The following is a 17,734-nucleotide window of genomic DNA, read 5'->3' as shown; positions in this document are numbered from 1 at the left end:
GTGTCGAGTCCAGTTTTTTAAGAATAAACTCTTGCTGTGAACCTTTTTCTGAGTCCAGTAGAAGTTTGTTTGGCGTCATCTATCTTGTCACCTTCGCTGTGTTCTTTTCAGCGTCATACCTGAGTCACCTTTTGCCTCACAATATTATTATTTGATTTCATCCCTTTTGTTTGAGTGGTTGGGGATATTTTCTCGTTTGTCAGGCAGTAAATAACCGCGTGCTACTTTTAATATTAGCACACGGCTATTTACCGCCCCATTAAAAAAAGGCATTTTTACCCGCTGTGGTAAGAAATGGCCTAGCGCATGCTAATTTCACACATCCAAACTAAAGAGCCCCTCTGTTCCTCGTGAGGATTTTTCTGTGTTCTGCATGTATGACCAAGAGAGATAGATTGCTACTTTATATTTTGGGAATATATAACAGTATGGTTTGTTTTTGTTTTCCCAGTAGCAAGTGAATTAGGATTCTAGGGCCCCCTTTAATATTTATAGTAACACCATTTCATAGATCGGGTTGCTGCTATTTGAGTTCTAGCAAACTATCTGTTTTGTTGTGGCAGATTTATTATATAGATTCAAAGTGACTCTTCGGCAGGGTTTTGAATTACTTCCCAGGGTGCCTGATAATGGAGGGGGGTTTGTGCTTCAAAATGAAATACAATATAGCAGCCCTGAAATTAGTTATATTGTTTGGATTCATTTTAGCCTGCCCTATTTCCAAATATCATACACTAACGCCGAGAACAAAATAACATTGGAACATTCCCCGAAACAAAAAGTACGTACACTTCTAAATGTTGCTAAGGTGGTGCTAGAATTTCATACTTTTTTACTGTGTGAGTTGTAGAGTGAGACATAATTAGTAGTTAACCTGCGGGACCCTGAGGTTTTCATATTGGTGCTCACTGAACATTTTTGTGAGAGTTAGGTAGAGAGTAACAGGTCATAGACCTATACATGCTCCCCTATGTACAACACTTTAACCCTCTGGCATTCTGTAAAAAAAAAATACTGTCATAACTTCTAGGTCCATTTTCTTTTTCACTCTCTAAGCTGATTTTCAAAACCTACTGCCGGCAGTAAGGCCAATTAACGCAGGAATAGCACGCATATCAATCTGTGCAGCGTGCTCAGAGGACTTTAGTGCAGGAAACAACATGTGCAGCAGAGATGGCCACAAATTGTATTTAAATATAGTCAAACGTATGTTAATGATGCCATTTGCTATGCCTTTCCAATGCTCGAACAGCGCACAAACAAATCCTGCTCGTACCGCTGAAAAATATCATGCCAGCTTGGAGCTAGCGGTGAGGGGTTCAAAGAGAGGATTTCTTTTGATTTCCAGTGTAAAATCTGCTGGGTTTGATTTCTTTTGGAAGTGGAAGAAAGCCCGTGCAAGTCTGTAAGTGCTGGTACTGAGAAACAAATGAGCATGAGTCCGAGCAACCCCAAAAGTCACAGTACACATTGGTACCTGTTTTCTGTGCTTAAATATAAGCTTTCCAAGTTAAAAAAAAAATTGACAAGCTTATATTTAAAGGCGCAGAAGAGCAGTGCCGATGTGTGCTTCCCAGTTGGGTTTGCCTGGCACATGCACACAACAGTGGCATAGCTACGGGGGGGCCACGGAGGCCTGGACCCCCTCAAACTGGATCTGGGGCCTCCTGGTTCACCAGCTAAGGTGTCTGTCCCACACTGGTCTTACATTGCTAGACTCCCTGTCCTGTTTTTCAGTGCCGTGCACTCTCGTTTTAATGAAACTGAGTATGCTCGCACATGCTCAGTTTCATTAAAACAAGCGTGCCCGGTGCTGAAAACAGGACAGGGCACCAGCAATGTAAGATCAGCGCAGGACAAATGCTTTAGCTAACCCCCGCCAGCCAAGATACCTTGCAGTTGCGGCAGGGGGGGCAGAGGTGATGGCGGGAGGGTGGAAGCACGGAGGTGGGCCAAAATGTGCCCCCCTCCCGTCAAGGTCTGGCTACACCCCTGGCACACAAGAGCTATTCTTACCATGAAACTCTTCTGCATATGCTCTAAACATGTTCCGCCTCCTTGCTTTCACTTGTACATTGCGCATATAATTTGAGTATCATTTATTTTGAGCACTGGAGAGCTAGTTTTCTGCGCTGTTCTGGCAGTATGGGGATTGCGCTGTTGGCTTTATCGTGGGAATTCTGAAAATCGGCCTGCAGAGCAGTAGATTCTAACATTTTAGCAAGGGATATAAGGCTTCTATATGGTTTTCCAATTACTTTTTATCCATATCGAATTCACCAGACTCCGACAAGTCACGACCCCCCACCTAACTCTAGTTTGAAATCTTCTTTGCTGGTCTGAGGGTCTGAGAGAAGCTCTTTCTCTCTCCCTGAACGAAACAAGGGCACATTGACAGAGGGCACCTGGCCAGGATGCACGGCCCCTTTAAGGAAGAAGGGAATATGCCTGTAATCTGAGAGTTACTTGTTTAACTAAGTTTCCAATTTTTAACTGGTGTCTAAAGCCAGATGGTTCCGCCCTCAGAAATCGTTCATTAAATATAGTAGTAGCAGCAGAGCCCTGAATTGGAAACAGATCCCCCTCTGTCTCACTTGCTCACTGAATTTTACTGCTGCTGGAAAAGCCACTGGCTGCTGCGCTCCTTTGATATGATGAAGCCGGCCAGTGTTGTCCCGGGGGTGCTGCTGCTTCTACCCCTGCTTGTGCATGCAGAACCCAACTCCGGAGGTAAGTCCTAAAGTCACTGCTCTTTACATCTGAATAGGGGGCAGCTTTCTGGAAGACTGAGAATAACATTCCCCAGTGGAGCCACTGAGGAATGTGGAGGGCTCAATGAAAGGAGGCAAGAGAGATTTCAAGGAAATCAAATTTAGGTTATAGACCACTAAGAGGTCAGTAGCATCAGAAAGGACATCTCTAGAAAACTGTCCCTCCATTCATAGGATCCAGCTCTCTGATATTGCGCAAGCTCCTTCACTGTGACTAGGGAGGGGTAATTTCAAATTACTAATTTGAATTGTGTTCGGCATCCCCAATCATTTTGAAATGTTGGCGCCTAAGCATTCATTCCTGATAGTATGATGCAGGGACAGAAAATCCAGGACACTGAAAGTCTTGGGGGAGTGTATGAGATTAGTCCTCACTCCTTGACCACCTAAGACTCAGACATCGCTTACAGAAAATGGAAAGAATAGACTGCAGGGTCATTAACCTTTAGTCCAACACAGTCTGGCAGTGTAACAGTGTTTTCAGAGAAGAGGGAAGTTTCCAAAAATATGAGCTCTCCCTCAATCAGAGACTTTTGTCAGTGCAGAAACTGATTTATAAGAAGGTGGTTTTTAAAAAGCTTGGAAATGCTGTGTGTATAATGTAAATATGGTGTGTATTTGGGACGAGGGATTTAGTGCTATCTCTAGGGGTGATGCCATGGTCCCTACACTGGTCTCAATGAGCCCTTTTTTCAAGCTCACTGTGTGAGTTTCCAAATGACAGCCAGGTGCAGTCAAACATCAGACCGAAGCTCTCAGCACAGTATTGCTTATGGTTGTCTTCTGAAGTCGATGGCTTTGATTTTAAACTACTCCAGTCTCATCCCACCGACACTTACTGCTGACTGGAAATGTCACTGCCAACACATAATTCAACAGGACTGCTGTTAACAAGCTTTCCCTATAGCCACACATTATGGACTAGATTGTATATATGGGCCCGAAAAATCGGCACTGAAAATATTTCCGCCTAGGCATATTCTTTAGAATATGGCTAGCAGGTTTATGGAATATGCCTAGTGGCCATGCCTGCACCTAACTCTAGGCACGTCCATTTACACCAAGTAAAACGTGGTATAAATACCGGCTCCTAAGTTAGGCATGGAGCAGGTGTATTCTATAACCCTGTACATAGATTATTGGACCACCCATGGCCACACCCCTTTTTTGGCAGTGTGCATTAGAATTTGCGCTCAACACTTTACAGAATACGTTTAGCAATTTGTGCGCACAAATCCAGAATACGACCAGATTTACGCATGGAATTTCGGTCACGTTATATAAAATCCAGGGGTATGTGCCTATTCCATGGCAGTTCTGTAGCTCTCTGTTCAGATTGTAAGGCTCCTTTATGTGGCAAACCTGGGGAAAACTCAGGTGCTTCTGGCTGATTGGGTGTGGTCTTAAACTCTTGTAATCCAGCTTGCCAGTTTAAATATTTTTCTAGCGCTCCTATTAAATAATTTTAAACAAGGAGAAACTTTTTTCATGTCCTGGCTGACTGACCCTAGGCAGTTGTCTGACAATTCTGCCTTGAAAACTGGTTCATGCTCTTTAGTAACATGAGCCTGTATCACCCCAATGAGGGAAAGAAAATCGCTACTTTGCTGCATCTAGCAAAAAATGGGCATGTCCAATGGCAGATCCCTCTTTCAAGGTGGAATTGCTGGGGACATTGCTGGGAAAGCTGAGCAGGAGCTTTTCTGTGATTGGACAATAAGATGTCCATGACAGCCTTTGCTTTGTGTACTGAAAGATTTGTCCAGCGACTATATTCTGAACTTCAAGTTCCTAGAAGGTATAGGGTTTGATTTCTCATTTTTGTTTTCTGTTGGTTTTGTTTTGCCATTTTGCAAAATAATCTTTCAATTCTCCAAAAATGCTCACTCACGTTGCAGTCTGTCTCAAAGCACTTTGTCCAATTCTATTCTTAAGGCAAAAATCTTTATCTATCTCATACATATGCATTGTGTATATCCTGAAAACTCAACTGGAGGGGTGTGCCCCGAGAAATGGGTTGAGAATCACTACACTACAGTCTAGATGGGTTACCTATTGCAGATTCATTTAAAAAGAAAATCTGATCTGACAGTGATGGTGGTGGTAGAGATAAGAACACTAAAATTCAAAAACATGAAACAAGATTCTTAATGATAGAGAGGTAAATAAGTGCCAAACTACAGTAATTAGGTTTAAAAAAATTCAGCCTTGTAGCATTTTCCTGAAGCTAAGCCTAACTTCTCAACCCAGTCCTCGGGGCCCACCCAGCCAGTCAGGTTTTCAGGATTTCCATGTATCCATGTATACCAAGTAGGGAGTACAAGCAAAATTTATCTTATGCATATTCATTCTAGATAGGTTGAAAATTTGACTGGCTGGGTGTGTCCTGAGGACTGGGTTGAGAAGCACTGCAAGACATTCAGTTATCTTTGCCTCACTATACTGAAGAATATATGCAGTAGTCCTCTATATTAGGGGTTCTCAACCCAGTCCTTGGCACACACAAAGCCAGCCTGGTTTTCAAGATATCCATAATGAATATGCATGAATAAATTTACATACTCCGCCTCCATTATATGCAGTCTATCTTATTCATATTCATTGTGGGTATCCTGAAAAGCTAACTGGCTTGGTTGAAAACCACTGATCTATATTAAAGTTCTCATCATTAGAGTAATATATAGAATAAACAGAGGTCTTAGATCAAGGAATGGAGCTTAGACTTGAAGGACTTCTGGGCGTATTTAAACCTAACCAATTAAATACCTTTACAACTTTAAGAAGTTCCCTGTACAGTCAAAATTGTGATAAATCTCTCTAAAGCTGTCATATGATCCATAATACATAAATAACCCTGTATTAAGAAACTTTTCTGTTCAAAACAGGAACTGAGGTAGCCAAGTATCCCACCTAGCTCATGTAAACACTCTCACTAGAAATAACCCTCTGTATTAAGTTTATTAGGGAACACTGTGCTTTGACAGCTAGCCATTATGCACATGTGAGGAGAGGTTGAATGCTTGGCAGCTAATTTTCAGCACTAAAAATACAGAGTTACACTTCTGGGGAAGGAGAAATCCAAGGGCGTGGTATACAGTAGGAGGCTCAGATACTGATGTCCATGAATCAGGAGAGAGACGTTGGGGTGATTTTAAGACCTGATGTTCACATTTCCCCCAGCATGTTACAAAAGGCTCTGCCATACGTGATGCCTTTTGTAAAACTCAATAAAGATGATTTGAACTTTTAAAAAATATATATTTATAAGGATGTGCAGGAATGCACATGAAATTGTCGACACGTACTGCTGCAACATCCATTTTATTAACCCAGACATGCAGAAAAAGAACAGCATCGCTCAGGGCTTTTCACGTGTATGGACTGGCATCTACATATGTGCATACAGATCTCAACACATACACACATATTTGCTCACAGCTACACCTATGAAATAACTGTTTTGAATTAATTTTTGAGGTGATGTTAGACACCACAGAAATTAACACAGTTGCTCCCTGAATCGCTGGTGGAGACCCCAGGTCCAAATGGCCAAGTTGCTGGCGTTGTCTATGCCTCAGAGTGGGTGCAGAAACTGACATGGACATTGTAAAGTGGAAACTATGCCTACTATATTTTGGTATGCCCAAATAACACCACTTGGTTTATGTTTATGCTTATTTATTTCTATCCCGCCTTTATCCAAGGTGGGTAACAACACAACGTACGTGGTACATCGACATGTGGAAATAGTGGTTTTCTGAAATTTCCACTTACACATGTATGAAGCCTACATGTGTAAATACCACTATTCCATGTGTGAGCACTTCTAAAATGATCTTCTGTATCTAGAAACAGAGAAAAATGAAGGCAGAAAAAGACCATATGACCTATCCAATCTGTCCATCTGTGGGGCTAAAACATAATTACCTGATCCTAAGTAGAGGGTAAGCAAAGAGGGGACATATATGCAAATAACAAATTATACAAATATCACTCTGGAATGTAATTAGCTGTAATTAGATGTCCCTCCAACAGCAAAATCCAAGTTCTCTATAACCCAAAACAACACTGAAAGAAAAAGACAGAAGGCTCACATATTATAAGAAAAATAGAAAAGCTGGTTTATTATATATATTGTATTGTCAACAGTAATGCAAATCAGTGACAATGCACTTATGCAGAATTACTCAAAAATGATGGTAAAGTACTGAATTTATGTACCTGTCAAGGCAGGGTGGAGTACACACACGCACAACCTAATCCTGAACCTTATTACATAGTAACATAGTAACATAGTAGATGACGGCAGAAAAAGACCTGCACGGTCCATCCAGTCTGCCCAACAAGATAACTCATATGTGCTACTTTTTGTGCATACCATACTTTGATTTGTACCTGTGCTCTTCAGGGCACAGACTGTCTAAGTCTGCCCAGCACTAGCCCTGCCTCCCAACCACCAGCCCCGCCTCCAAACCACCAGCTCTGGCACAGACCGTATAAGTCTGCCCAGCACTATCCCCGCCTCCCAACCACCAGCCTCGCCTCCCAACCACCAGCCCCGCCTCCCACCACCGGCTCTGGCACAGACCGTATAAGTCTGCCCAGCACTATCCCTGCCTCCCACCACCGGCTCTGGCATAGACCGTATAAGTCTGCCCAGCACCTGACTCTCAAGACACTATGAAAAGAAAGGAAAGTTTAACCTGACAGATGGAGAAAGCTCTCTCATATTCAAGAACTCTAGAATAGGAGACAGGAACTTGTTGAAACTCTTGGAAGGAAGCAGGCAACACAGCTGGGATGGCAGTTGGTATCTCTCTCTGGATGGTCAGTCAGCAACAGGTGGTCAGCAGCTGGTGGTCTCACTCCCTCCCAGCCGGGCAAGAGCATGCAGGCAGGTAATGCCACAATTAACAAGCCTTCATCATGTGGCTGGCTCAGGCCAGGCTGATAGCACCTCTCGTGTGAACTGCACAAGATAATACCAAGCAGCCTCATTATACCTATGGAGGGCTTCTTTTACCCTTTTCTCTAGTTTGGTGCCATGCTAACTAGAATAACAATTCTGGGGTTTTACAGTGTTGTGTCTTTGAGTGTCAGAACAACGAGGCCTTGGGCACAGCAAGCTGATTTCTTCTGACTATGAGGTCCCAGTCTCTGAAAACAAGGTTGTTATTAACAGTTATTTTGCCTTCCTTCAGCCTTGATTTGTCAGCAGTGTGCCTGAGGCCTGCTTCAAGAACAAGCATGCATGAGAACTGACATTGGCCTTAGTCTATTAAACAAGAAGTTGGGTTCATAGTGTTGCATAGTGCCATGCAGGGCCTGTTTTGTCTCTACACATCCATGCCATCTACTATCTTTTGCTCTCTGTTAGACATCCTATGTATTTGTCCCAAGCTTTCTTGAAGTCAGATACAGTTTTAATCTCCACCACCTCCACCAGGAGGCCATTCCAGGAACTCACCACCCTTTCTGTCAAGACATATTTCCTCAGTTTACTTCTAAGTCTATCCCCTTTTACCTTCATCTGATGATTGCAAGGTAGTGACACGGTGTGACAAGGCTATGGTTTAAAAGACAAGTGATTGTGCCATTGTACAGGCTCTTAGCGAGACCTCACCTGGAGTATTGTGTCCAGTTCTGGAGACTGTGCCACTGGAAGGACATGCACAGCATGGAGACAGTCCAGAGAAGGCTTGCAAAATAGTCCAAGCTTTGTACCTAAAGTTTTATGAAATGAGACTACAAGATCTAAATAAGTGGGCACTACAGGAGGAGACAGGGAAGATATGAGAAGACTGTCAAATACTTAAAAGATGTTATTAATATGAAACTAGACTAAATGAGTTGTTTTTTTTAATGGAAAAGAAATGCTAGAATGAGAGATCATAATATGAGACTTGAAGGAACATCAAAAAATATTTGAAAGGTCCCCATACCTCTTCAATATTGCATTAGAGCCGCTTCTAATTGCGATTAGATCTCATGCATGTGTACATGGAATTGTCTATAAAGATCTAGAATTTAAGTACTCTGCCTATGCAGATGATGTCTTACTTTATATTTCTGATCCGAACCAGTCTATCCCAACGCTCCTGGACCTAATCGCTCACTTTTCCAAATTTTCGGGCTACAAAATCAATCAGCAGAAGACGGAATTATTTCCTCTCAACACATTAGCGTTTCCGAATATACAGTGGGGGAAATAAGTATTTGATCCCTTGCTGATTTTGTAAGTTTGCCCACTGACAAAGACATGAGCAGCCCATAATTGAAGGGTAGGTTATTGGTAACAGTGAGAGATAGCACATCACAAATTAAATCCGGAAAATCACATTTTGGAAAGTATATGAATTTATTTGCATTCTGCAGAGGGAAATAAGTATTTGATCCCTCTGGCAAACAAGACCTAATACTTGGTGGCAAAACCCTTGTTGGCAAGCACAGCGGTCAGACGTCTTCTGTAGTTGATGATGAGGTTTGCACACATGTCAGGAGGAATTTTGGTCTACTCCTCTTTGCAGATCATCTCTAAATCATTAAGAGTTCTGGGCTGTCGCTTGGCAACTCGCAGCTTCAGCTCCCTCCATAAGTTTTCAATGGGATTAAGGTCTGGTGACTGGCTAGGCCACTCCATGACCCTAATGTGCTTCTTCCTGAGCCACTCCTTTGTTGCCTTGGCTGTATGTTTTGGGTCATTGTCGTGCTGGAAGACCCAGCCACGACCCATTTTTAAGGCCCTGGCGGAGGGAAGGAGGTTGTCACTCAGAATTGTACGGTACATGGCCCCATCCATTCTCCCATTGATGCGGTGAAGTAGTCCTGTGCCCTTAGCAGAGAAACACCCCCAAAACATAACATTTCCACCTCCATGCTTGACAGTGGGGACGGTGTTCTTTGGGTCATAGGCAGCATTTCTCTTCCTCCAAACACGGCGAGTTGAGTTCATGCCAAAGAGCTCAATTTTTGTCTCATCTGACCACAGCACCTTCTCCCAATCACTCTCGGCATCATCCAGGTGTTCACTGGCAAACTTCAGACGGGCCGTCACATGTGCCTTCCGGAGCAGGGGGACCTTGCGGGCACTGCAGGATTGCAATCCGTTATGTCATAATGTGTTACCAATGGTGTTCGTGGTGACAGTGGTCCCAGCTGCCTTGAGATCATTGACAAGTTCCCCCCTTGTAGTTGTAGGCTGATTTCTAACCTTCCTCATGATCAAGGATACCCCACGAGGTGAGATTTTGCGTGGAGCCCCAGATCTTTGTCGATTGACAGTCATTTTGTACTTCTTCCATTTTCTTACTATGGCACCAACAGTTGTCTCCTTCTCGCCCAGCGTCTTACTGATGGTTTTGTAGCCCATTCCAGCCTTGTGCAGGTGTATGATCTTGTCCCTGACATCCTTAGACAGCTCCTTGCTCTTGGCCATTTTGTAGAGGTTAGAGTCTGACTGATTCACTGAGTCTGTGGACAGGTGTCTTTCATACAGGTGACCATTGCCGACAGCTGTCTGTCATGCAGGTAACGAGTTGATTTGGAGCATCTACCTGGTCTGTAGGGGCCAGATCTCTTACTGGTTGGTGGGGGATCAAATACTTATTTCCCTCTGCAGAATGCAAATAAATTCATATACTTTCCACAATGTGATTTTCCGGATTTAATTTGTGATGTGCTATCTCTCACTGTTACCAATAACCTACCCTTCAATTATGGGCTGCTCATGTCTTTGTCAGTGGGCAAACTTACAAAATCAGCAAGGGATCAAATACTTATTTCCCCCACTGTAGCTCAGTCTTTTAACTTGGTGTGAGCCACCCCAAAAATTAAATACTTAGGAATAGAATTGCACGCCAACTCCATAGATTCTATTCATCATAACTCCGACTTAATCCTGAAAACCCTTAAAGCTTTGCTGCATTCCTGGCATCCTCTACACTTGTCCTGGTGGGGCCGGCTTGAAACTATTAAAATGATGATATCTCCAAAAATTAATTATATCTTCAGTATGCTTCCGATCCTCTTCCCCCTTCCATTCTACTCACAAGTTGACAAATTATTATCTTCCTTTCTATGGTCAAATAAGCCTCCAAAGATTGCTTTGAGGAAACTTAAATGCACCAGGGGAAAAGGCGGAGTTTTATTTCCCGACTTCCTCACTTATCATAAATCTTACATTTCACAGCAGGGGTGCAGATGGTTCTTCCGCGCTTCTGAATACAAGCCCTTGTGGCTGCAATTGGAGGAGGCCATGGTAGCTCCTCTCACTTTACCGCTTCTTCTTACTGCTTCTTCATTTCCATCACATAGAGTTAATCAGATTATAGTCTCCACGGTCAAATGTCTATTGGACCGCGACAAATTTCAAGCAATACCTTTCAGTAAGTCATACATCGGTCACTTTGGTATAATCCGCATATCTTAATAAATAAGGCTCCATTCTTTTGGAAAGAGTGGATAGATAAGGGAAGATAAGGGAGTCTTCTATCTGTCTGATATTGTTAATGCTGATAATAGTTTTTGGTCCTTTTCTGAGGTGGTATCCAAATTTTCTCTACCTCCTACTATGTTCTTTCAATGGATGCAACTTACTCATAGTGTGAAGGCATCTGTTGAGCTGGCATCATTGTCATCTCGGCTGCCTTCTTTATTTGCCAACGCCCAGACACTAGTATTAGCTGGGCACACAGCTTCATCTATTTATAAAATTTTTATTAACGCAACACACAACTTCAATACTGCCCTTCAACATAATTGGCAGCTTGATACAGAGTCTGTGGTAGATGAAAATATGTGGTTCTGTTTCTGGTCTAAAGTTATGAAACCTCTTTCCTCTGCAGCGGTTTTACAGTTTATGTTTTTTTTATATCATAAAACCAATTGGACTCCTCGAAAACTTGCTACTGCTGGTCTGAGCTCATCAGACAAATGTTGGCACTGTTCGCTGCAAGTGGGTACTTTCTCTCATATGTTATATGAGTGTCCTCCGATCTTTCAATTCTAGAAGGCTGTTTGAAATATTATACAAAAACTTTTGCCCATAACTGATGACCTGACTTATTCAATTGTAATTTTTAAGTCCATTCATGCAACTTTTGATTTGACCTCCCCGCAATCAAAACTATTGGACATTCTCCTCACTATTGCTCAACGGCATATTTTGCAAAACTGGAAAAACGCACAGTTGCTGAATATTCATTTCTGGTGGAATACAGTCCTGCAGCATCAGAAGTTTGAGCTCGCCATGGCTGCAAAAAGTCGGATGATAGTATCTAAGAAAAAAATTTGGTCTATTTTGGACAACTACCTCCAAACTATTCAGGCCACACCTTAAACCAGTACAAAGGACTTATTTGTTAAACACCTGGATGCTTTCCCCTCTTTTTTTCTCTTCTTTCCTTTCTCTTTTTTCCTTTCCCACCTGTTGTGTTTCTTGCTTCCTATGTTTTTCCATCATTGTTTTCCTGTTATTTGTATTCTTGGAAATTAATAAAATATTTGGAAATAGAAAGGTTGGTGGATGCATAGAACACCCTCATTGAGTGAGTGATGAAGTTTCCAAAAGTGACAGACTTTAAGAAAGCATAATGTAAGCACAGAGAATCTTTACTTGCAAAATTGGTAAGAAATAGTGGATGAAATCTAGTAGCAAGTGTTAAGAGTTTAAAGTGCCCTACTCACATGATTGGACAGTGGGTGTCGGGGCTGTCAAAACAAATGGCAAAGTGGATAATATGAAATGCCGTAGTGGAAATGCAGACAATACACAGCCAGGTCAGTGTGGCAAGCTATGATGATAGTATTGATTGACTGACTAGATCTGTCTGGCAGGTTACAATTACAATAATAACTGTAAACCTTAGTGGAAAGACAGGAACTGAGGTAGCCAGGTGTGTCTGGCAGCTTATGCAGGTTAACCATTTAGATCAAGGGTATCCAGGTCAGATTTTCACGATTTCTCCAATGAATTTGCATGGGATCTATTTGCATACAATGGAGGCAGTGCATACAAACAGATCTCATGCATGTTCATTGGGAAAATCCTGAAAACCTAACTGGATTGCGGCCCTCGAGGACAACCCTGATTTAGATTATTATAAGGCTGAAAGAAGCTATAAATATGACCACAAACCTTTATGTAAGGAGAGTGGAGGAGTGGCTTAGTGGTTAGGGTGGTGGACTTTGGTCCTGAGGAACTGAGTTCAATTCCCACTTCAGGCACAGGCAGCTCCTTGTGACTCTGGGCAAGTCACTTAACCCTCCATTGCCCCATGTAAGCCGCATTGAGCCTGCCATGAGTGGGAAAGCGCGGGGTACAAATGTAACAAAAATAAAATAAATAAAAGCAAGAGAAAAAGGAAACCGATATGATTCTCCAAGCAAGTGGCTGAGAAAATAAAGGCTAAAGAGTTGGCGTTCTTGAAATACAGAAAAACTCAAGAAGAGGAACACGGAGAAAACTGAAAGAAGCCAAGAGAAAGATACATCTGGCAAAAGTGCAAGTGGAAGAACAAATGGCTAGAAATGTAAAGAGGGGCAACAAAAATTTCTTTAGGTATATTAGTGAAAGGAGGAAGACTAAAAATGGAATTGTGAGACTGAAAGATGCTGCGAACCGCTATGTGGATAATGATGAAGGAAAAGCAAATTTGCTAAATAAATACTTTTGTTCTGTTTCCACTGAAGAAAATCCTGGAGAAGGACCACGATTGATTGGCAAAAGTACAAATGAGAATGGAGCGAATATAGCACCATTCACGGAAGCAAGCTTGTATGAAGAACTTGAAAATCTAAAGGTGGACAAAACCATGGGACCAGATGGGATCCACCCCAGGATATTGAGGGAGCTCAGAGAGATTCTGGCGGGTCCTCTTAAAGATTTGTTTAATAAAATTCTTGGAGACGGGAGAGGTTCCGTGGAATTGGAGAACAGCGGATGTGGTCCCTCTTCACAAAAGTGGTGATACGGAAGAAGCTGGAAACTACAGGCCGGTAAGCCTCACTTCGGTTATTGGAAAAGTAATGGAAGCGATGCTAAAGGAAAGGATAGTGAATTTCCTGGAAGCCAATAAGTTGCAAGATCCGAGACAACATGGTTTTACCAAAGGTAAATCATGCCAAACGAATCTCATTGAATTCTTTGACTGGGTGACCGGAGAATTGAATCAGGAATGTGCTATAGATGTAATCTACTGAGATTTCAGCAAAACTTTTGACATAGTTCCCCACAGGAGGCTCTTGAATAAACTTGACAGGTTGAAGATAGGACCCAACGTGGTGAACTGGATTAGTAACTGGTTGACAGACAGACGCCAGAGGGTGGTGGTAAATGGAATTTGCTCGGATGAGGGAAAGGTGAGTAGTGGAGTGCTTCCGGGATCGGTGCTGGGGTCGATTCTGTTCAATATATTTGTGAGTGACATTGCCGAAGGGTTAGAAGGTAAAGTTTGCCTTTTTGCGGATGACACCAAGATTTGTTACAGAGTGGACACCCCGGAGGGAGTGGAATACATGAAAAAAGATCTGCAGAAGGTAGAAAAATGGTCTAAGGTTTGGCAATTAAAATTCAATGCAAAGAAATGTAAAGTGATGCACTTTGGGAGTAGAAATCCAAGGGAGACGTATAACATAGTAACATAGTAGATGACGGCAGAAAAAGACCTGCACGGTCTATCCAGTCTGCCCAACAAGACAACTCATATGTGCTACTTTTTGTGTATACCCTACTTTGATTTGTACCTGTGCTCTTCAGGGCACAGACCGTATAAGTTTGCCCAGCACTATCCGGGGAGAGGGATCTTGGGGTGATAGTATCTGAGGATCTGAAGGCGACAAAACAGTGTGACAAGGCGGTGGCCATAGCCAGAAGGTTGCTAGGCTGTATAGACAGAGGTGTGACCAGCAGAAGAAAGGAGGTGTTGATGCCCCTGTACAAGTAGTTGGTGAGGCCCCACCTGGAGAATTGTGTTCAGTTTTGGAGGCCGTATCTTGCTAAGGATGTAAAAAGAATTGAAGCGGTGCAAAGAAAAGCTACAAAAATGGTATGGAATTTGCGTTACAAGACGTATGAGGAGAGACTTGCTGACCTGAACATGTATACCCTGGAGGAAAAGAGAAACAGGGGTGATATGATACAGACGCTCAAATATTTGAAAGGTATTAATCCGCAAACGAACCTTTTCCGGAGATGGGAAGGCGGTAGAACTAGAGAACATGAAATGAGATTGAAGGGGGGCAGACTCAAGAAAAATGTTAGGAAGTATTTTTTCACGGAGAGAGTTGTGGATACTTGGAATGCCCTCCCGCCGGAGGTGGTGGAGATGAAAACGGTAACGGAATTCAAAAATGTGTGGGATAAACATAAAGGAATCCTGTTCAGAAGGAATGGATCCTCAGAAGCTTAGCAAGCTTAGCAGAGATTAGGTGGCAGCACCGGTGGTTGGGAGGCGGGGTTAGTGGTTGGGAGGCGGGGCTAGTACTGGGGAGACTTCTACAGTCTGTACCCTGAAAATGGTAGATACAAATCAAGGTCAGTTATACATATAAAGTAGCGCATATGAGTTTATCTTGTTGGGCAGACTGGATGGACCGTACAGGTCTTTTTGTGCCGTCACCTACTATGTTACTGTGTTTGTGGTTAGAACCCAGAAGGGAGACAATCTTGTTGTGAATTAAGTGAGGAATTTTGTAAGTATTTCCTGAACCTGTCCTGAGAATCAGGTTATCCACAATGAATATGCATGGTGTAAATTTGCATTTGCTGGGTTGCCATTGTATGCAAATATATCTAATTCACATTTATTGTATATGTCCTGAAAATCTGACTGTGGAGTCCCCAGGACAGGTTTGGAAAGCCCTGTTGTATTTTCATCTGCCCAAGATAGCAGAGTACAAATGAGGAATATTACATGTGATCAGGCTCTATGGCTAGCAGTGCAGTTTGGAATAACTGGGCAGATTGGATAAGTCAACTGGTCTTTTTCTGCTGTCACCTACTCTGTTACTATGATGGCTGCTCCACAGAAATTTCTGTAGAGGCTCCCCCTTATGGAGTAATGTGGGATAGCACTCTCTGTAGAAGTACCTCCTTACAAAAAAGCTTCTGCAACATCCTTCTCCAAAAAAACTGCAGCAGAAGCATGTCCTCCTCTGTATCAGAAACACACTAGAGGAAAATGAGGGATTAGCTATTTTTGGCTGTTTTATTTCCAGTGTATGGGTTAGAAAATTGTTGCAGAAGCTATTTTGTAAGGAGGTACTTCTACAGAAAGTGCTATCCCACCCTACTGTAGGGTTCTTCACTCAGTTGCAGACCTTTCAAGTTACCCAGTTCCAGGAGGGAGATTTAAAGTCAGTTCTGGATTTCTGACAACCTCATACTGTTGCATTATGGGACCTGCAGCACTTATTTCTATGGGTAAAACTAGGGACTACAAATCCCACACTGCTTTGGAATGTAAGTTAAAAACCAGGACTGGCCAAAAAGTCTCCCTCCTAGAACTGGGTGATTTGTGCTTTAACATTTTGGGTTCTAAAATTGCATTGCTGTCTTCATGCTGTGTGGCATAAATAAAGATATTAAAAAAAAAAAAAAGAATCACTCCATTTCAAATAGCACAGGGGTGCCAGTGTGAGCTCAGTGCCACGCTTCTAGATTTGTCCTACTTATGGGATCCAGCATCCCTGGGACTTCATTCATTTTCAGCTGAAAAAACATGCTTCTTCAGACTCAATAGATTTGTACATGTGTGCCACCTTTTGTAGTCACATTACAAGTTTTCCATATCTATTGAAGCTACATTATGCAAAGTAACTGACGGATAACCTCTGTAAAGCTCTCCATATGGAGCTGCTTAAGTTCTTCCTTTGTGCCAGCTGGTTGTAATCAAGGGGATGTACACAGTATGAATGGGGAAGAATGAGACTGTACTTCAGGCTAAAGAATCAGTGGTGGGTGTTTACATTGATCACTGAAGAAATGTGTTCCCCCCCTTTTTTTTTTTGAACGCCAAATTGTGTTTATCGTTTTGTTTTCTGTTCTTGTAAACACTGCGCACACTAATGTTGGAGGAATAAAGTTCTTAACAGCTGTTCAGGTTTCCCACTGATGGGAAGAAAGAAAGGTTATAAACTGCTACGCCTTGTAAAAAAAGAAAAGGGCAAAATGTAACTCGGTATCGTGAGAATAGAGAAAGCTGGCTTGTATATTTAGCAGCAGTGAATCGCCAGCATATTAATAGCCAGTGGAGAGAGGTCAAACCACAGGGATGATACCAAATACTCAGTCCCACAAGCGAACAATCAAATAGTTTCAGATGTGCCTCTGGGATTTCAAAGCTTTTATTTCCCAGTAGCTGCATTCAGATAACAAACTGTGGCAAAATGTGGTCTGTGTGGTAATAAAAACGTAGAGCATAACCCCAGAGAGGCACTCTAATCCAGATTTCACCAAGGCTGTACATAGAGTTCATACCCAGAAATCCAATTAAAGTTTATTTACTCTAATTAGCAGTATCCAAGTATTATTATTATTATTTGTATGGTAGTACCAGGTTTATGCTATGCTTTACAAGGGTGCATAATGGGCAGTCCCTGTTACTCACAGATTGCAGTCCAGTCAAAACAGGCAGGCAAAAACCAATAGCTGAAAAGACTGAAACCTCTTTAGGACTCTAGAGCAGAGGTTCTCAATCCAGTCCTCAGGACACGCCAAGCCAGTCAGATTTTCAGACAATCCACAATGAATATGCATGAGATAGATTTGCATGCATTGTCTCCATTGTATGTAAATCTTCCTAATGTATAGAAATATCCTGAAAACCTGACTGTCCCAAGGACTGGATTGAGAACCCCTGCTTTAGAGGCCTGGTTTACTAAGCATTTTCCTCATTAGCCCAACATGGAAACTAGCTCTGATAGAACAAACCATGATGCAGGGACGTATGTCCTTCTGATTTCAC

The 17,734-nt window shown here is 42.4% G+C and overlaps 1 protein-coding gene across 1 annotated transcript in view; it reads left to right on the top strand.

Moving 5' to 3' along the window:
* Nucleotides 1-2,582: 2,582 nt before the first annotated feature.
* Nucleotides 2,583-17,734, top strand: part of CSPG4 (chondroitin sulfate proteoglycan 4) — a 195,435-nt gene continuing 180,283 nt past the window's right edge. The window contains 1 exon segment of the mRNA XM_030186859.1: nucleotides 2,583-2,730. Within this exon segment, the coding sequence (XP_030042719.1) occupies nucleotides 2,652-2,730 (79 nt within the window). The 5' untranslated portion in view covers nucleotides 2,583-2,651.

This window comes from Microcaecilia unicolor, chromosome 1, assembly GCF_901765095.1.
Source record: "Microcaecilia unicolor chromosome 1, aMicUni1.1, whole genome shotgun sequence".
In the NCBI taxonomy this organism is placed as follows: domain Eukaryota; kingdom Metazoa; phylum Chordata; class Amphibia; order Gymnophiona; family Siphonopidae; genus Microcaecilia; species Microcaecilia unicolor.
Note: the sequence above shows the minus strand (reverse complement) of the source record. Positions and strands in the feature narration are given on the sequence as shown.